Below are 21679 nucleotides of genomic sequence, written 5' to 3'. Positions count from 1 at the left end.
ACTCATTTCCCATAGCACTCTGTCTCTTTTCTTTGTTGTGCAGCACTGGAGGTGAAACCCAGGGCTTTGCAGTGCTAGGCAGCTACTCTTCCACTGAGTAAGCCCACAGACCTCTTTCGCTTTAAGTCTGGAGCCAATTTCACCAGGCTGCCCGACTGGCCTTGAACTTGTGATCCTTTCTCCTCAGCCTCCCTTGTAGCTGATCCTCCATAAGGGTTATGAAGCCCAGATGTGTAGTCATTTTTTTTAATACAATGTTTGAAATTATGAGTCTCTGCCAGTTTATAAAATACTAATAGACAAAGTTCTTGTCTTGAACTTTATTATTTCTCAAAGCACGTATCCATCATCTCCTAGAAGGTAAAAGTATTGCTGAATTTAACGTTAGAAAGCAAGGGTGTATGTCCCAGCCATGATTTGTTATTATTGTCTGACCCGTCAGCACGTACTAGTGTGCATCCCCTCCCTGCTGCACGTGCCTCCTTGTGCTTAGGGCATCAGAGGGCAGCTTTCAGGACTGGGTTCTTTGCTTCCACTGTGGGTTCAGGGGATCAAACTCAGGTTGTCAGGCTTGTGTGACAATCATTTCTAAGTAGATTTGTTGGCAGTATTCAATTTAATATAAAAACCAACTCCTCAAATGTCCAGCGAAGACATTTCCTGGGCCAGTAACTCTTTGGTAGGTCGTTCCCTTGGCTGTGACCTTCATGAAGCTGCATTCTCTGTGGGGATGACTATGTTTTTATCTCTCTCCCCCTATCTTCTGGATCTTTAGCTACGACAGAGACTCTACCTTCAATGTATTTGTGGGAAAAGGCCAGCTGATCGCAGGGATGGACCAAGCTTTGGTTGGGATGTGCGTGAATGAGAGGCGCTTCGTGACGATTCCCCCAAACCTTGCCTATGGAAGTGAAGGAGTGTGTAAGTTTTCACTCAATTTACAGACACTTTTGCAGGCTTTGAAGCCAGCCTGACTGGAGAATTTGGGATCTTTAATTGGGGGGGGGGGAGGAGAAAGGCCGAAGAGCCTCAACTAGCATTTCCTTTGTAGGTTTACTTCTTAGATGCAGAAGAAAGTGCCAACTCAGGAGTATCTAATGAGGTCCAGATGAGAGGAGTCTTTCTCTCACTTTATTTGGAGGAAGGATGTAGGAAGAATGGACCTTTTGGAATTGTACCTTAGTGATGGGTTTGGATTCTTTGGACTTCTGTTACATTGATCGTAATGGTCAATTGGCTTTTTCCTTATGGAATGTGAAGAAATGTTTATTTAACCCACTTAGGCCATTGATAGCGGACCAAAGATCCCACCGAAATCCAGCCTGGAGAACCAGTGAGTTTACTGAAGTAACTTACAGAAGCATGGCTGAGGGGTTACTTCAGGGAGTGTGAGTCACTCTGCAGCAGCTGGATTGGTCAGAAGCCCACTGTAGCATGCATGGGTGACCCCACATAAAAGCTGTGTCCTCAGAGTTCCCTGTGCTCTTCAGGGCACAGTCCTCGCCTTAGCCACTGTTTACACTTTGCAGCTTTGGGGAGAAACCTAGGAAATCTTGTAACTTTTCGTTAGCTTCCCCAGACTGCTGCACCTGCTTTCTCTCTCCTTGAGGGAGTGATTGAGAAAATAGCATTCGACAGCGGCCTCCTAGGGAATCTCTGTGTCGCCAGGAGGGGGCAGACTCTCAGTGCGAGCTCACTTTAATTTCCAGCTGGTGTGATCCCTCCAAACTCGGTACTTCATTTTGATGTACTTCTGATGGATATTTGGAATTCTGAAGACCAGGTTCAGATTCAGACGTATTTCAAGCCTCCCAGCTGTCCTCGGACTATCCAGGTGTCCGATTTTGTGAGGTACCATTACAACGGAACATTCTTGGATGGGACGCTGTTTGATTCCAGGTAAGTTCCACGGTCCGTTGCAGTGTGTGGTTCTTTCTGTCATGTCTCCTTTCTGTGCCCATTTGGAAACCAGAAAAAGCACTCAGCCAAAGGCACTCATACCTAGGACCAAATCCTACCCCATATAGTTTTGGTTAATGTTTGATACTCCGTGGTGCCAGAGTCAAAATAGAACACCTTAGAAGAAATAAAAAAAGCAATCTTGATTTCATTTAAAACACATTTGAAGATTTCCACTTAAGAGCCACATTTCCCAGGAATCTCATGGGTGTTTGACTCATTTATATCGTTTGCCCATGGGAAGGGAAGAAGAGGGTTGGAGAGAGGGCTGAGAGATTAAGAGCATTAACTGGTCTTCCAGAGGTCCTGTGTTCAATTCCCAGTAACCACATGGTGAGACCTGGTGCCCTCTTCTGGCCTGCAGGGTTATGTGCATGCAGAACATTGCATACATAATACATAAATACATCTCTAAACAGGTAGGGGAGGGGACAATGAAACTGCAGAGACCTTTGAAGCTAGGATAAAAACCAGGGAACTCTCTGAGGCTTTCTGTAATACAGAATGTTCAACGAGTGGGATAACTGTTGACTCTGCTCTAAATATGAGCTTTTTGCTTCTTCCTTATATCAGGGAGCAAATATGGGACCTATGCCTGTCACTAGGGATGAGTGTGGGCTCTTCGTTTATCTGAGATTTGAGAAGCAAAAATCCCATGAGTTAGAAATGATATAGAACGTGTTTCCTTCCCCTTCCTTCCTTCCTTCCTAGCCACAATCGCATGAAAACCTATGACACGTACGTGGGAATTGGATGGCTGATTCCGGGGATGGACAAAGGGCTGCTGGGCATGTGTGTTGGGGAGAAGCGCATCATCACCATCCCTCCTTTTCTGGCCTATGGCGAAGAGGGAGACGGTAAGTCCTCTTTCTCAGCGCGCTGCTCATTCGTTTTTACACGTTTGGTTTTTGTTTATGCGTATGTGTGTGTTCCTGCTTCTCTGTATGTGTACCCCATGTGTGTGCCGCCTCCGACACCAGAAGGGAGCTGCAGATCCCCCAGAGCTGGAGGGATAAACCATTGCAGGGAACCGACCCGGGGGCTTTTGCAAGAGCAGTAAGTGGATTCCTGGGAATTTCTCTAGTGCCAGGTTTCTTGCTAGCCCCATAATGGCTCCCTAAATCAAAATATCTCTTTTTTTGCAGTCATCTCTGTACTTCCTCCATCTCGACTATCCCGTTCCCTCAAGTTCTTTTCCCCTCCCTTTCTCCCCTTCTCTTCCCCTTCTGCCCTCCCTTCTCCCCCTACTCCCATGCTCCCAATTTTGTCAGTAATCTTATCTATTTCCCCCTTCCGGGTGGATCTTTATATGTTTTTCTTAGGGTTCACCTTGTTACTTACCTTCTCTAGAGTCATGGACTATAGGCTCATTATCCTTTGCTTTACAGCTAGTATCCACTTATGAGTGAGCACATACCATGTTCATCTTTCTGGGTCTGGGTTACCTCAGTCAGGATGGATTTTTTCTACTTCCATCCTCTTGCATGCAAAATTTAAGATGCTTTTTTTTTTTTTTTTTTGCTGAGTAGTACTCTAATGTGTAAATGTGTCACATTTTCTTTATTTGTTCCTCAGTTGAGGGGCATCTATGTTGTTTCCAGGTTCTGGCTATTATTAATAATGCTTCTATGAACATAGTTGAACAAATGTCCTTGTAGTATGATTGAGTGTCCTTTGGGTATTCCTTTAAAAGTGCTTCTAGGTCCTGAGGTAGGTTGAGTCCCAATTTTCTGAGAAACCGCTATACTGATTTCCAGAGTGGTTGTGCAAGTTTGCATTCCCACCAGCAATGGAGGAGTGTTCTCTTTACCCCACACCCTCTCCAGCATAAGCTATCATCGGTGAAAAACAATTTTTTATACAACATATTTTGATTATAGCCTTTCCCTTTCTCAACTTCTCTCATGTCCTGCCCACCTTCCTACTCCCCCAACTTCATGCACTCTCTCAAAAAAGAAAAAAACAAACAAAAATAAAGAAAGCCAATGAGACAAAACCCCCAAACAAACAAACAAGCAAACAAACAAAAAACCCAAAACAGAACAAACAGTGGACAAAAGCATGTAGTCCATTTTGTGTTGGCCAATCACTCCAGGCATAGGGCCTGCCCTGGAATATGGTTGATAATTTCACTGAGACTTAATTTGAGAAAACTAGTTTTTCTTTTTCCTGTAGGTATTGATTGCAAATAGCTTCTTGGTTAGGGGTGGACTTGGTATTCGCTTCCCCTGATCAGGGCTGGGATTTTGTCTGGTTAGAACCTGTACAGGTCTTGTGCATACTGTCACAGTCTGAGTTCATATATGCATCAGTTCTGTTGTGTCTAGAAGATACCAAAGAAGCTTCCTTTTATTCTCTTTATCCAAAAGCATAAAATATGTGATTTGTTTACCTTCTGAGTCTTCCCACTCCTGGCGGGAATATTTCCGTTCTGGGGGAAACTGCTATACATACACCGGGCATACTACATACATAAATAATTGTCATTTGGTATAGTTTTGAGAGTAATGAAAAAAGTAGAAGTATATGTTTTTAGTACAGATAGAATTTTTTAATTTTCTGAGAAAGGTCTAATTTAGTGCAGGCTGGCCTTGGATTCATTATGTAGCTGAGGATAACCTTGAATTCTCATCATCCTCCATGTGCCCAGTGCTGGGATTGCACTTGTGTTCCACCATACCTTGTTTTATAGGCATAATTTTTTGTCTTCAATATTTTTGCTCTGAGGTTGACTGAACTCATGGATGTGGAACCCACGAATACAGAGGGTAGGCTGTGTCCAGCACATCCTGTCTTAGAAACATCCAGGAATAGAAGCACCGTGCAGAAATGAGATAGAAAAGATGTAACAACTATTTTTAGATCGTGTGTATCACCTTTTGTTTGTCATCTAACTGCTGTTTATTTATGTTTTGTTTTGGATAAAGAACTTATGTTTATAAAAAGTGGCTCTTGGTTTGAAAGAACAAGACTGTATGCATAGCATTTTCCAGAGCAAAGTCACAGGTTTGGAATTTGCACATTTGAATGTTTACAGGGCACTTGTGCAGACAGAACCCACGGGAGTATGGGTTTGGGTTTCCCTGTGGGTGCAGGCTGCCTCCAGAGCTGCTCATTGCAGTGCGAGCATCTGAAGCATGTTTGTGGTGCTGTAGTGTGCGGTCAGGTAGTGTGCTGTACCCACTAGCCCATTGTTAGACAACAACCCAGGTTTTCCTTGGCTGGGAGGCTTTAAGGAGTGAGGAATACCCACACAGAGGGCATGAGTAGTGGCTAGAGCACCTCCCACATTCTGTGTCTGGAATGAGTCGTTCTTCCATTTCTCTCTAGGGAAAGACATCCCTGGGCAGGCGTCCCTCGTCTTTGACGTTGCATTGCTGGACCTCCATAACCCCAAGGACAGTATTTCCGTCGAGAACAAGGTAGTCCCCGAGAACTGTGAGCGCAGAAGTCAGAGTGGGGACTTCCTCAGGTATCATTACAATGGCACGCTCCTGGATGGCACCCTCTTTGATTCCAGGTAAGGAAACTACTTTCCCCTCACCAGAACAGCTCAGTGAAGTGCAGCTGGCACCGTTGACCATGGGTTAATAATTCCACCAGTGCTGACTTATATTTTAACCTGCAGTATAGGCCTCTCTTTTCAGATTCTGAATTTGTTCCTAGGTGGTTTACAAAGGTTTCCTGATTTACATGTCTTGAAAGAAAACGGGAGGGGCTTACCCTAGACACCCGTTATATTCCTTCTGACTCTGAACCCCACTGTAGACTCCGAGGTGTGGCGTGGTCAGAAGCGAGGTCACAGAGATACAGTGGACAAAGAAACAGCTGTCTGTGGTGCCCTAGCTTCCCCACATTGGCTAATGTTGGAGTTCTCCGAACATCAGCTTCACTTTATCCCTTGTTTCTACATGGTCTGAGATGGTTCAGTTCAGTACGACCAGCTGGAGGAGACAGCTGGGCGCCTTCAGCTCCCTTCTGAGTGGATGCTGCAGAGGGTAATTACACTGCCCCATCATCAGCACAGATGGCGTCAGTGCATAGTGCCCTCAGCAAGCTGTGGCATGTCTTGTTCATTCAGGTGGCAGGCTAGTGTTGAAACCACTCCTTTAGCTTCCTATAAACAAGTGGTGACAGAACGTCCTGTCTCTGACGTAATAGATTTCTCATTTGTTTATGTATCCAAAGCATCAAAGGGGGACTTTTTTTTATGATATTGCTTTTTTGGGATAACTCATCCTTCTTAGTCTTAAGATCTCGTCTACATTTTTTATTAAATTTTTCAAATAAAAAATAGTCACATGGTTCAAAGTAAAACTAAGTAATAAATTAAGATAATCAATGTACCTGGTCTGTTTGCCTCATTTGTTCTAGTCTTTAACATGAACAATTTTAATTAATTAATTAAGATCTATTTATTTTATGTATGTGAGTGTTTTGCCTGCATTTATGTATGTGTATCTCACGTGTGCCTGGTGTCCACAGAAGTCAGAAGTCATTAGACCTCTTGGAACTAGAGTTATGGATGGTTGTGAGCTACCAAGTGGGTGCCGGGAACTGAACGTGGTCCTCTGCAAGAGGAATCAATACTCCTTTAACTATGGAGCCAGCTGTCTAGCTCCAGTGTAACCATTTTATAAGTGTTTCTCTTACTTTTTCTTTTCCTTCCCTTATCATCTTTCTCCCCCCTCCTCCCTTTCTCTCCTCCCTTTCTCTCTCTCTCTTCATTCTTTTGAAAGTTTATAATTTTGGATTGAACCCCAGCACTTCACATTGAGTTAAAGCCCAAGCCCCCCCACCCTTTTTAATTTTTTGAAGTGGTGTATCTTACACTGATCTTGAACTCCTGAACTCAAGGTGGTCCTAGTAGAGTGGTATGTGCCTGTGTTCCCAGCTAATTGGGAGGTTGAGGCAGGAGGATTACTTGAGCTTGAATGTTGGACAACATAGGGATTGCCCTGTTGAAGGAAGAGAGGGAAGGAAGGAGGTGGGCAGATTATTTTTCTGGGCATACTAGATTTTTGCCCACACAATGGAACTGTTGTTTCTGCAGGTCTTGCATAGTTTTCAGTTTGAGTATAGTGGGATCTCGCTTGTCCTAACATAATAAATTTTGTCCTAAACTTGGGTATCAATTCTTTTTTGGGACCATTTATGGTCTCATTTATGGTTTTACTACTCTTTGACATTTAAGACTTTTAATTATTTTTGCACCTAAGTCTTCAAGTATGTTTCCAAGAAGAATCTTTGGGTCAAAGCTTATATGTTAATTGTATGTGTATTTAATTTTAATGTATTCTTAATTGAAATAGAATCATGTCAGTTTCTCATTTCCTGTCTACTCTCTTACATATATTTTTATAGGTTTTGATAAACATTCTCTGTATATCATTTAGAAGTAAGAACCAGGTTTGATTGCTTATGTTTTCAACCCTAGCACTTTGAAGGCTGAGGCAGGAAGATTTTTCTCAAGTTTTGATGCTAGCCTAGTCTCAAAACACAAAACAAAGCAAGTTAAACTTTGGTAAATTTCAAGAGAGAAATCATACCTATGATTTTAACCTGAAGTTCTTTGGTTACTGTTTCCAAATATTTATTTAGATATCCTTTATTATTATTTTTGCCTATTTTTATATTGCTGGTATTTAATTTACCCTTATTGATTTGAAGAAATTAACCCTTTGTTGGTTGATATTGTTGAAAGCATTTTTCTCTGTTTGCATTTTTATTGTTCTATATATTTAGTGTTTTGACTGTAAGTATGGCATGGGAAAGTTCTCTGGTCTTGCCTAATTGGCATTCTAAGTGCAACCTATTTCTGGGGACCTTTCCCCCTAGAGTTGGGAAAATTTCTGCTATGATTTTATTGAAAATGTTTTTTTTTTTTGTGCCTTGAACATGAAATTCTCCTTTTTCTGTGCCTAGATTTGGGTTTTAAATTATATCCCATAGATCTTGACTATTCTATTCATATTCTGATATGTTGTCTGTCTGTGTTGCTGTCTGAATATTGCAATTCCTCCACCTTGTCTTCAAGCTTCGCCACTCTGTCCTCCTGTTGAGCTGCTCTGCTGGTGAGTCTCCCCAACTTACAGGACATCCTGAAATTGTCATTTCCAGTGTTTCAGTTTTGATTTTTCAGTATTGTTAAAAAACACATGTATGTATGTATGTGTGTTGGCATGCACATTACGTCCATATAAGTGCGGGTATCTGCAGAGGCCACATTCCCGTGGAGCTGGAGGTGCATGAAGGTTTAGGCAGCTGCTCTGGATGTTGCAAACTGAATTGGGGTCTTCTCTCTTAACCACTGAGCCATCTCTTTGGCTCCTCAATATTTCTCTTTATTAAATTCCACTTTATATGCTGTATTGACTTTCTTATTACACTTATTTATTTCTGTTCTCTGTTAATTCACAAGTTTGTATTCTGTTTGATTTCTTTGGATATATTTATAGTTAATTATACTTTTGACTTCTTTGCTTGGGATTTCATCTGATTCATTTCTACGTGGGCCATCCTGTGGAACTGGCAAATCTTGATGGAGCCAGGCTGTATTGGTTTTACACAGCCCTTATGTTTTAACACTGGGACCTGTGCATCTGGGCTTAGGCTTTGTTTTTGTTCTTGTTCTTTTCACGTCATCCTTAGTTTTTCAGTGGAAGTGTCTCAGTGCTCAAGAGGGCCTGGACTTCCACAACTGGAGGTGTCACTCTTGTCTGCTAGAATGGCGCTAAGGGCACCAGGCTCAGTCTGGTATTTCTAGGGAGAAGAGTACTGTCTCCCAAAACAATTGCTATCAAAGGGAAGGCCCAGTGTGAAATTATGTGATAAACGCAACACCGTCGTTGTTTAGACAGTACTTGTTGTAGGAGTTCGGAAACACTGAAAGTACTTCTTACGCTCTGCTGTGGGTGTGAGTGGGAAGGGAAAACGCAGAGGAAGACTCATAGTATTGAGTTGATTTCAAAAGAAAGATGGAGGAGAGACCTGTTAATACTGGGGCGAGAGGGAACTGGGAAGGAGATAGGCAACTCCCATCAGCTCTGTTGTATGTGGCTGCTTCTCTCACTCCCATGCCTTTTATAATGTGATCATACACATCGTCATTATAGCATGTTGTTTCTGCAGGCGCCCTCATGCTCCCCACTCCTTGGGCTGTGAGTAATTTCCACAGCTGCTGTGGGTGTCCCTTATGAGTGACCTCGCCCTTTCTGTCTTCTTTCTTAGCTACTCACGGAACCACACCTTTGACACATACATTGGGCAGGGCTATGTGATTCCTGGGATGGATGAAGGCTTACTTGGTGTTTGCATTGGAGAGAGGCGAAGGATTGTGGTCCCTCCTCACCTGGGCTATGGAGAAGAAGGAAGAGGTGTGTATTACCTGCCCTCCTCACTAACTGGCTGTTTCCACATTGCTCAGGTCAGCGCCAAAACAAGGAAGCCAGATGCAATGTAAGACTCCATCCCACTGATGCCTGTCATTTCTAGAGCTGTTTGGTGGCAGCTGCGTCCCCTACCCATTTTCCTTTCTGAAAAATTTAAAATCTACAGCAGTGTTGAAAGGACTGCACAGTGAATTCTACTTTGTTTCACCAATTATTAATATTTTACTCTATCTATGATTCTATCTATGTATGCTTATATGTTATATACAATATATTTATTTATTTTTATTTTACCTGTATGAGTATTTCACCTGCACGTATGTAAGGTTACTATGTATGCATTGTCTGAAGAGGCCAGGAGAGGATACTGGATCCCCTGCAACTAGAGCAAAAGACAGTTATGAGCTGCCATGTTGATGCTAGGAGCTGAACTGGGTCTTTTGGAAGAGTAGCCAGTGTTCTTAACTGATGGGTCATCTCTTCAGTCCCAACATTTTACTCTATTTTAACTGTCTTTATATTTCTTAATTTATTTTAAATAAAGTAGTTGAAAGTAAGTGTAACTTTATCTCCCCCTTTTGGTTTCTATTTTGCACACTAAGAAATCCCCCTATATAACTGTACAATTCAGAAACATTAGCAAATTTAGTGAGGTGTGTAGTTAGAACCTTAATTCCAGGGACATTTTGTCACCCTAGGAGCAAACTTCCTTTAAAAAGTTGTAGAAATAGCTCAGCATGGTGCATGTGCCTGCAATCCCAACACTTTGTAGAAATAGCTCAGCATGATGGCATGTGCTTGCAATCCCAACACTTTGTAGAAATAGCTCAGCATGATGGCATGTGCCTGCAATCCCAACACTCTGTAGAAATAGCTTGCGTGGTACATGTGCCTGCAATCCCAACACTCTGTAGAAATAGCTTGCATGGTACATGTGCCTGCAATCTCAACACTGTAGAAATAGCTCAGCATGGTGTATGTGCCTGCAATCCCAACACTGTAGAAATAGCTCAGCATGGTGCATGTGCCTGCAATCCCAACACTCTGTAGAAATAGCTCAGCATGGTGCATGTGCCTGCAATCCCAACACTCTGTAGAAATAGCTCAGCATGGTACATGTGCCTGCAATTTCAACACTTTGTAGAAATAGCTCACTTTGTAGAAGTGCCTGCAATCCCAACGCTTTGGAGGTGGAAGCAGGAGAATCAGGAATTCGTAGTTATTCTGGCTACATAACAAATTTGAAACTAGCCTGAGCTAAATGGGACCTTGTTTCAAAAACAAAAACAAATAAACAAAAAACAAACCACAACAAAAAAACAAAATAAAAATGGATACAAAAATGTATTTTATTTTTAGGATTAGAGAAGTTTAAGACCTCCAACCTCCCTAAATCACACCACGAGAAGTTAATGCTACTGTGGTAGACATATCACATTAAAAAGTGTCCATGAACCTCTGAATATTTCTTTCTTCAAAGGGTATATTCTGGTGTGATTAAGGACCTTGAAGCAGGGATGGTGTTCTGGGTTATCCAGATGGCCCTGAAATGAATGCTTTGAGTGTCTTTGCGGGAGGTAGGATGTGCGCTGGATGAGAACTAAGCTTGACTGAGACTGAGAATGTGGGCGTGGTCACTGACGTGGGTTGTGTTTGGTTGGGGTGAGGGGTGGGGGAGACGGAACACAAGGTACAGGACAAGGAAACTCTTTCTTCTGGGCCTCCAAAGAGCACACCCCTGCTGGTGCCTCTGACTTCCAGAACTGTGTCTGTTTGCGTGTCCTCTCCTTGTCTCCCTGTTGCCTGCTTGCTCTCCTCTGTCTTCCCCTTCCCTTCCCTCTCTCTCTCTCTTACAGTGCTGGCCATGGAGCCTAGGACCCTGTGCGTCCTAGGCAAGTGCTGCTCTGTTGGCTTCTCCCCCGAACCCCCACCATCTCAGTGTTTGTGATTTCAAGTCCCCAAATTTGATGTAATTTCTTATCCCAGTAGTAGATATTTCTGTACTTTTGGGTGTATCTGTATATATCTGTAAGTTAAAAGAAATGTATGTACTACGTATGGGGTATGTACGTATCTATATTCATGGCTTTCGGGAGGCAGGAGAATTCAAGTCCAGCCTGGGCTACCTAAGTCGGCCCTTTATCAAAGATGGATAGGAAGAATAAGGAGATGTCTGCCACACTCCTATATCCCGAAAGAGATCATCTTCCCATCATGCTGTGTTGAAATTCCCCTCTTCCAGTTTGTTGTTAACAGTTTTATATGTCAACAGGTATTTTTTGGTTGTGTGCTTAACCTTTAATATTGCCAAGCCATCTCTCCACCCTGTCAACAGATGCTTTTAATAGCTATATAGTATTCAATATTTGAAATCATGTTTGTTTTTGTTTTTGTTGCTGCATGTCTATCTTCTTGCATTAGCTTTTGCTGAGTTACTTGACTTCCTTAGGGATAGTTGACACAGTTTTTTTTTTCTTCCCTGTTTTAGCATGGACTTATATTCCTTTTACTGCTGGAATTCAGGCTGATCTCATTGGCTGAATATATTCACTTGGTTAACCCTCTTCTGACTTCTGTTCACATATAATATAGATCTTGACAATTTTCTCTGGAGATTTCCTCACAGAGGATCCAAGGTGCAGCAAGCTGATTAGAAACTAGAGGGTTTCATTTAAGAGCAGTTTTTCCTCTCTGGCTTAATCTTCTGAGTTTCTGGCCATAAAGGACCATACCTAAGGAAATGTGAGCTGGAGCCAGATGTGGCAGTGCATTCTGTCACCTCAGCACTCGGTAGGAGACTTAGGAGTCAGAGGGTGTGCTCAGTGTCTTAGTTACTTTCTGTTGCTGTGATGTGCTCAGTGTCTTAGTTACTTTCTGTTGCTGTGATAAGACACCGTGACCAAGGCAACTTGTAGAAGCATTTATTTTAGGCTCACAGTTTCAGAGGGTTGGAGTCCACGATGGCAAAGCAGCAGTATAGGAAGCGTGGTGGCATGAATAGCTAAGAGCTTCGGTCTGTATGTAGGAGGCAGAAAGAATCAACTAGGAATGGCACGGGCTTTTGAAACCGTAAAGCCTGTCCCTAGTGACTCACCTCCTCCAACAAGGTTATGTCTGCTAATCCTTCTCAAATGGTCTCACCCACTTGGGACCAAGCATTTAAATATATGAGCCTATGGGGTCATTCTAATTCAAACCACTACGCTAAACTGATAGTGACTTTGAGGCTAATATGTGCTACATGAGACCCTGTTCCAGATATACACATACATACACACACACAAACATACATACATACATACATAGAGAGAGAGAGAGAGAGAGAGAGAGAGAGACAGAAGGAGAGAGAAAAAAGATAAAAAAGATGGGTTAGTATACAGTGGTAAAAATGCTTTTTTAGCATACATGAGGCCCTGGGTTCAGCCCTCTGCAATGAACTAAATGAATGAATAAATGAATAAATAAATTAATTAATAGGTAAAATGGGCCTTGCTTCCTGTCCTGTTTAGTGTTTTGATACTACTGTGCCAAGTTTTAGTTCTGGCCAACCATACACAGAAGCAGGTAGTTTCTGAGTGTTCTTATTTCATTATGACTTGAGAAATGATCCTTCCTGTCTTTAAAAACAAAACAAAACAAAACAAAAGAACACACTGATGAAAACCATTTGCTTAAACTATTTTTTCCTTTTGGCTCTCCATCAAGTATGAGACCGAGGTCTGCACAGAATTAAATGAGGCTTTGGGAAACCTCCAAAGAATCATAAATGTTATGAGCAAGAGGCTACTCCATCCTGAATCCCATGTTGAAGTGTAAAATGTAGGTGTTGTTGTGTAAACGGAGACTGTGCTTTCGTGTCCCGGCTGCCCACACCAGAAGGACATCCCACATCTCTCTTGTGCGGGGGTGGGAGGTGTGCTGCATCATTGCTTTGGATTAGCACTCTGACTTTTGGGGATGGTTACCTGCTGATTCCTGGAGCCCTGGTCCAGAAACACATAGGATGCAGCTCTGCCTAGCTTGTTACTTCCTCTTAGCACATGGGAGTGCCGGGCACTGAGGTCTCAGTCAGATTGGCAGCAATGAGCCCCTGGTGGAACTCACAGCGTCTACCAGCATTTTGTTCTGTTATAGCCGCGTCACTTGCAGGGTTAGTAAAGCAGAGTGGGACTTCTGGAATCATTCTGGTCTTTTTTGCCTTGCTATGTCCCTTGAGGACAGCTCTGGATTGAGGACACTTGAAAGTTTGCAACTCTGAAATGCAGCTTTCTTGTTAGAGAAGCAAGCTTCTTTGTATCTGGGATTGTGTGTGTGTGTGTTGTTATTGTTGTTGTTGTATATGTGTGTGTGCACATTGGGTGGAGGCCTGAAGTTGATGTCAGGTGTCTTTTCTTGATTGTCCTTCCTTTTATTTTTTTCAGAATGAGTTTCTCTGAACCCACAGCTCATCCATTCAGTTTAGGCTAAATGAGCTTCAGGCTAGGATTGCAGGCATGCAGTCTGTGCCCAGAGTTTTGCATATTCTGGAGATCTGAATTCAACTTGTCATGCTTGCGTGGCAGGCACTTTGCTGACTGAGCCTTCTCCCCAAGCCCTCTGGGATTGCTTGCACAAAAGCTCATTGAAAACTGGAAACAGCTGTGGGTAGTGTTACTATAATAAGGCTTGTCATATAAACTTGAAGACCAAATGTTTGATCTGTAATACCACATAGAACAGCCAGATATGGCGGTATTGGCGTGTGCACCAAGGAGGCAGAGACAGATGGATCTCTGGGGCTCCCTGAGCGAGCCTAGATGACTTGCTAAGTTCAAGAACAGTGGGAGACCATGTCTTAAAAGGATAAAACAACAACAACAATAACAACAACAACATCAACAAAAAACCCCCCAAAACACAGAAAAGTCAACAGTGTTCATGGCACAATAGCAGAATTTGCCCTCTGGCCTGCATATGTGTCTCCGTGTACTTACACACACATGACCAGACACAACAGAAAGTGTTACTGTAATCGCTGTGTAGATATGATAGTAAGACCCATAAAAGTTGAGCTTTTTGATTAATGCCGTAGAATGGAGCCATAGTCAGACCTAGAACTTTCTAATGTGTCTGTGTCCCCATTAGGCAGCGGCGTGTTGGTTTCCATATGTGGTGAACTGAGAACTCAGACCAGAAGTTCCAGAGATCTCAAAGGGAATTAGTAACTGCCAGGAAGTGGAGCATTCTGCTGGGACAGACCGCCTACTGGCAGCCCTTGTCGTCAGCCTTAACTGGCTCTTTGTGGGCTCAAGATTAATCCTTAGGGTTCAAGGTCTGTCCTCTGGTTCTACAGGTGAAGGAACTCCCATTTTCCGGTCTGTCGCAGATGCACTAGAGTCATGCTGAGGTGTTGGGAACCCATCAGAGAATAAGAGCAACAATAACTCCCTGCCCACACAGAGCCCAGATCCTCATTGATGCCCTCACTAGGATGTTTGTGTCTCTGAGTGAGCTGGGCTCCTGGGAGACTGACCCACATTAACTTCCTAGAGGCTGACAAGCAAGCCTAGCTAATACAGTGCTCACTGAGTGGGTGTGTGTCTGTCTCTCGACTGACCAAGATGTCTGTGTCAAAGAAGCTACCTTAGTCATCAGCAGAGTGCTTGGCAAGGTAGGAGCAGATCCCGGGAATGCGCAGATTTCAAACTTCTTTCACTGTGTATCCCTGTGGCCTGGAACTTGCTATGTAGATCCCACTGGCCTAGTGCTATGTAGACCAGGCTGACCTAGAATTCAGAGATCTGCCTGTCTCTGTCTCCTGAGTTCTGTGGTTAAAGGCCCGTACCATGCCCAACCATAGTTTTTCTTAAACACAGTCACCTAGGAAAAGAAATCCCTGGCCCTTTTCTGGCCCACAGGCCCTCGAATGTTGGTGCAGTGAGAATCACCTGTAATTTGTAGGGAATTGAGTGGCAGTGAGCCACGCTTCTGTGTTTTTACCTTGTTCTCAATCCAGAAAAAGTTGCTACCACAGTTAACATCCCAGAATGAGGCCCGGGCACTGACATTTTAATTTTTCTTTTTGAGACAGACTGTGTCCATGTAGCCCAGGATGACTCTAGAACTCAAAATTCTCCTGCCTCAGCCTCCCTACTGCTGCTGACATTTTTAAGGTTCTGATGTGATTTTTTTGAGATCTATCATTAAATTTTTTTTTGTATTCTTCAGAGATGGAAAATTACATTATTTGATTTTTTTTTTTTTTTGGAGACAGGGTCTTACTGTATAACAGTGTCTGGTTTGGGGTTTGCTATATAGTTTAGGCTGGCCTTAAACTGGCTCGTCTGCTTGCTTTTGTCTCCCGAGTGCTGGAGTAGTGCATGCCTTTCCCATTTTAACCATTTTTTGTTTGACTGGATTTTTGTTAACATAATTGTTGAGTCATTATAGAATAATAGGTATCCCCCTTTACTTAGTTTCCTTAGTGGTCATGTTAATAAAATCATAGTCTAAGTATCTCATACAAGGATGTGCATATTGTGTATATTGATCAAATCTTATTCAAATTTCTCTAGATTTACTAATTTTATCATATGTGGAAAAGAATCATTGTCTATCACAAGCAAGCTATATAGTAGTTCCATATCTTCCTTTTTTAAAATTGTTTTTAATTGAGCTATATATTTTTCTCTGCTTCCCCCCCTTCCTCCTCTCCTTCTACCCTCTCCCATGATCTCCATGCTCCCAATTTACTCAGGAGATCTTGTCTTTTTCTACTTCCCTTTTCTATTAGAGCCATATATGTCTCTCTTCGGGTCCTGCTTGTTATCTAGGTTCTTTGGGGTTATGAATTTTTTTTAACTTTATGTCTAAAAGCTACTTATGAGTGAGAAGGGAAAATACACACACTAACAGTCATTTTAACCACTTTTAATCTTACAGAGGAATTAAGTATATTCACAGTGTTATTGAAGTCATTCAGGTTAAAGCTCCGGAAGCCCTTGCAAGTTAGGCTCAGCCTCATCCCCAATATACCAAGAAAGAGATAATGATTGATGAAAAACAAGTGAGATTGACTTGAGTGGTCACCCTGGACAGATGAAGTGGCCTGAAAACCTCCTTCCGTATATCCATCTTTAGTGACGTGAGGCTGAGGTTTAAATAGAGGGCGAGAGGTACATGTATCTGAGCAGTCCTGGTCAAGGTGTGCTCCTGCCATCACTGACTTACACCTGTCTGCCTCTCCCAAAAGATGGTTTATTTATCATCATAGCTTTTTATTATTAACTTTATCAGTAGCTGTCCTGAAGAGCCACCTTTGATTCAGGGATCCTTTCCACAGGAGTTGATCATAGACTGGTGACTGCTTCACAGGTGGAGGTTTGTGGTCTATGGACAAATGAACACATAGAGATCATGATCCTAACTGGAGTCTCATCACTAAGCCAAGAGATACCCGATCTCAAGGACAAAAGTCATTATTACTCTTTACGCTGTAACTGCCCAGAGGCCATCTGGCCAGTGCCCAAACTCATGGTTGATAATAAAAGAAACTATTTCACCCAACTGCTTTGGCAAACAAGGTCTGAGTGAAGTTAAATAAGAAACTGGCTGGAGATCTGACCTCAGTGATTGACTTCAGTTTTATTCTCTTTTTAAAAGCTTTATTTATTTTGTATCGGTGAGTGTCTGCTTGCATGCGTGTATGTGTGCCACATGTGTGAAATGTCTTAGAAGGCCAGAAAAGGGCATGGGTTTCCCTGGAACCAGAGTTATAGATGGATGTGAGCCACTATGTGAGTGCTGGGAATGGAACGCAGGTCCTCTTCAAAAGCAACAAGTGCTCTTAACTGCAAAGCTGTCTCTCCAGCCCTGCTCAGCTTCAGTGAAGCTTATCACTTCCTGGTTCTTAGTGGAGTCACACTGTGGGTGCAGATGCTTTGACGAGGCCCTGTTATAAAACCACAAAATTCCACAAACGCAGCAGTGACAGCCACAGCTGTGCCTTAGGGTAAAGACACAAATTTCCCTATAATTCTTAACTTTGTGCCCATGTTTTCCCATTTGTATATTGAAAATAGAAGATTATGTCAAGTATTGGCTAATATATATAAGCAGTAGGTGCTTATTAAAAACCAGGCACTCATCTAATGGCTTTATTTGTGCCAGACCTGATTATGCCCACCCTGTGTGGAACAAGCTGGATGCATTGCAGATACTTTTTGACTCTGGCATGCTAATGTAAGGGATATGCACAGTACAGTTTGTGTTTCTTTTATGAAGTTTATGATAGTTTTGCTTTTCTTGAGTAGTAGGTTGGACACTGACCTACGATACACTACAGTTCATTTCCTATGCTGTCTCTTCTGTTGGGACAGGGTGAGCCTTCATTGGCATAGGCTTGAGTTTTCTGATCTATGTTTCACTGAGCCATGCCTCTTTTCATGCTTAGTAATTGGGGCAGTGGGTTGAATTCAAGTTGTACTCATAATTAGTTTCATAACTCCTATCAACTGTGTCTCTGTTCTTTTCAAGTGCAAAATGAAGATTAGATTATGTCTGACATTCCTTTTGGCTTCTTTCCTTTAGTGCCCCTTCAATTTCATGCCTGGACCCCTGGGTTCCTTGCACCTGCCAGTACTGGGGAGGCAAGTGTACTGTAGCTTGGTGGACTTGTTCATTGATTCCCTGTGTCTCCCCTTTAGGGAATATTCCTGGCTCAGCTGTGCTGGTGTTTGACATCCATGTGATTGACTTCCACAACCCTTCAGATTCCATCAGCATCACGTCCCATTACAAGCCTCCTGATTGCTCTGTGCTGAGTAAGAAGGGGGATTACCTGAAATACCACTACAATGCCTCACTCCTGGATGGGACTCTGCTGGACTCCACGTAAGGGTACCTGGGAACCAGATGTGGAGGGAGTTTTGGATAGTAGTTCTTGCTGTCTTCCTCTCTTCATCAGATACTGGGTAGGGGTTGCTTGGTCCAGCCCTCCCTAGTGTGTAGTGTAAGCCTTCTCAGTGCTCAGTGTATCATTCTGAGAGTTCCCTACTGAAGATCTTCCTGGCTCTAGACTGTTTCTTACCTGGTGGAATGCTCTTTCTCAAAGTCAGATTTATATTTAATAACTAAACCCTTGGAGCCAGATGTAGTGACTTACACCTCTAATTCTATTGCTCGGAAAGCTGCAATAGAAGATAGAAAGTTAAAGTCAAATACAGATACATAGTGAGACCCTTAAGTGTGTTGTTTTTATCTAAGATGTTTTATTTACCAATAAAGACCCGGGAGTCAGATGGTGGGGTGAAGGCCTGCTAGATCAGAGAAGCTGCTAAGCAACCAGCTGGCCTTCCTTTTTGGCTGGACACTCAGCAAGAGAGCATCTCTCCTCTTACCCCAAACCAAAAAGGCTTGTAACATTCTAAGTCCCTCCTTCCTCCTTTCTATGCATCTCTCTATTCTCCTGGGTCCTCCATCCTCTCTATGGCTAATTCTTGTCAACTAGTTACTGGCTCTGCCCCTAATCCAAGATTAATTTTATTAGCACAGTCTCAGAGTTTCACAGAAAGATCAAATATCCCTCAGCAAGTAGAAGCTAGTGTTAGAGTGGGGTCCATGGGCTTTCTTTGTCCTCGTTTGTTACAGAAACTGTGTCCTCACTGGGGTCCCACCATGCACAGTGGCACAGTCTGCAGACTGCTTGGCCTCTCTGCTGATGGACATTTGTCCCTACTTACATGTCCCTCCTGATTCCAAAAACATCCCTGAATTCGTGGTAGGAATCACTGCTCCTTCTTTGTCCGTCTCCTTACATGTTCTGTTTTTATCTTCTGGCTTTGACTTATTCTTGTGTCTGTTATAACCTAAATCCTTTAGGGGCACCTGATTTGCTTGTTGATGTTTTTTTTTCTTTTGTTTGTCCAGTATCTAAAACACAAAGGATCAATTTATAAACGTTAGGTGATAGAAACAAACCTGGAAATCACAAAATAACGTAACCCTGTGACCCCCAAGTTTCAGTTGAGTCTGGAAGTGAAGCCTGTCTTCTCTCTGGGAAAGGACCATCTTCAGACTTTATATTTCTGTATGGGGACATCCACTTTTGTGTTCAGCCTAATTCAGATCCCTGAGCCCAGAGTTTGGGAGCAGAAAGAGTTTCCTTCTGCTGCAGTTTGTTCTGGGCATGGAGGTGCCTCTCTTTTACCTGTCCCTCAGCCTTCTAGCTCTGAGAACCTGACAAGGTCCTGCATGCTGGTACATCTAGAGTTATTTTATCAAATCAAAAGCTCATTCATTGTTGGAAATACTATTTTATGTATCTCTAAGAACACAAAAGTATTTTTCCAGGAAGTAACAATGCTCTGTCTGTCATAATCACAGAGATGTTAAGATGTGTGTGTCAGGGGGAAAGTCCACATTTTAGAATTAATGAAATATATCCTTTACTTTGGTGGCCCAGATTCACAGAGATATGGCTTACAACAGGCCAGTGACTGGTTATGGAACTATTCAAAGTTAGTGGGAATGACTAGCTAGCTCACACACGTGAAAATGGCTCAGAAGGTTAGCGCAGTGCAAGTCGCTGTTCCGTTCCTGCTCTGCTGTGCAGACCAAGAAAAGGGAAGCGAGGGTGAGCAATAAAAGGACTTCTTTCTCGTTGGTGCAGAATGCACTTATCAGAGTTCCCGTCCTCTGTTATGTTTGGTGGAATCACCGTATTCTTACCGAGGGGGAGCCACGGGATGCAGGGGGGTCTTCACTTTGTGCTTTGGGAGTCGTCTGTGTCCCATGGAAATCCAAAGGCAGAGCAATGGCCACACATCCTTCTTGGTCTCTAGTGTGTGAGATTACAAATAAAGGGATTATGGGAAGGTGGCAGGCACCTGCCTTCCTCATGCTATCTCAAACCCTACGTGGGTACAATAGACATAACCAGTTCACTGGTGTGGGCGCTTGCTAGGGTTTCCACTGTGGTGATGAAGCATGTCACCATGACAGAAGCAACTTGGGGAGGAAAGGGCTTATTTGGCTTCATCATTGAAGGAGGTCAGGACAGGAACTCAAACTGGGCGAGGACCTGGAGGCAGGAGATGCTGCAGAGGCCATTTGAGGGGAACCCTGCAGGTATCCCAGCAGGAAAGTGAACTGCAGAGAGGTGAGACTGAAAAAGTCAGTTAAGATCGACATTGTCACCCTGAGTCAAGTCTTCAGGGAGTCTGATATTAGACAGTTTATTCCCAACAAATTTAGACACAGTATAAACTGGAAACAAAGTTTTCCTGGTATATATAGTACAGTTTCTGGTGCACAAGGAAGCATGACTTCTCCAGTACAATGCTACTTCTGGAAAACATGGAGATTTCAGTGCGAGACTGGGCAAGGAGCCAGAGCACTGAGGGGACTCATGACAGGAAGCAGGAAGCCTGGGGGGGGCAGGGGTGGGAGAACCCAGAGGAATGAGGGTGGCTTTTGACAGTCCCACAAAATAAGTAAATAAACAGAAATAGACCCCAGAGAAAAGAAATAATGGAGTTGTTTGCTTAGAGGATTCTCTTACTGTCTCTGTGTTTCAATGGGGTGTTTGTTATGTGGTCAGCAAGGTCTTGAATATTCTCTAAGCCTCAGAGACCCGTACTGCTTCCAGATGGGATCAGAGGCAGCATGGAGATTCCTGATGGCTGAAAAGGCTCAACAGCCAGTGGGTCAGAGATGGCTCCTCGGCAGGCCTCTCCTGAGGATGTCCTGTGCCAGTGCTGGCTTTGGGTCATTTTTCTCCTAGGTAGGGTAAGCACAGGGGGTCATCTTGGGTTCGCTGGATTCTGAACATCAGCCGGCCTTGGGAAGGAGGGCAGGAAGTGGCAGTCCTGGCCTGTGAAGGCTGGGAGGCTTGGGAGACATCTGCTCCTTGTGATGGGCACCAAGGGAACGAAGAATGTGATAGCTGTTGTTTGCCTTTGGGAAGTAGCAGGAGTGCTGTAGCTTTTGAAACAGTGATTGATTTTCATTCATGGCTGAGCCTATGGGGCCCACTTCTCAGCTGGGTCCTCAGGATCCCTGAACTTTGTGGTCAGTGGAACCCTCGTTGGGATCTTTGGAGTTGGAGACTGTACAGATCCCAGTGTCTCACACCCCTTTCTTTGCTTTCTATTATCTCAAGCATATTTATTGTCGACTGTTATTATCTCTACATGATAGACAAAGAAACCAAGATTACATTTCCCAGGGCAAATGAAATGACAGAGCCAGGATTTTTAAGTGGTCTTAATGGCTGGACTACCTCTTAGCTCAACACCAGGGTTCTACCTCAGGCCATGAACCTAAAAGCCATGTTTCTCAGCCTGTTTTTT

General features: G+C 43.2%; 1 protein-coding gene across 1 annotated transcript in view; it reads left to right on the top strand.

Annotated features, from left to right (window-relative positions):
* Fkbp9 (FKBP prolyl isomerase 9) overlaps positions 1–21679 on the top strand; it is a 46999-nt gene that overhangs the window by 18512 nt on the left and 6808 nt on the right. The window contains exons 2-7 of the mRNA XM_048440419.3: positions 776–921; positions 1710–1899; positions 2671–2816; positions 5290–5479; positions 9190–9335; positions 18035–18221. Of these exons, the coding sequence (XP_048296376.1) occupies positions 776–921; positions 1710–1899; positions 2671–2816; positions 5290–5479; positions 9190–9335; positions 18035–18221 (1005 nt within the window). The remainder of the gene's footprint in view (positions 1–775; positions 922–1709; positions 1900–2670; positions 2817–5289; positions 5480–9189; positions 9336–18034; positions 18222–21679) is intronic.

Source organism: Myodes glareolus, chromosome 6 (assembly GCF_982192425.1).
Source record: "Myodes glareolus chromosome 6, mMyoGla1.1, whole genome shotgun sequence".
Taxonomy (NCBI): Eukaryota; Metazoa; Chordata; class Mammalia; order Rodentia; family Cricetidae; genus Myodes; species Myodes glareolus.
Note: the sequence above shows the minus strand (reverse complement) of the source record. Positions and strands in the feature narration are given on the sequence as shown.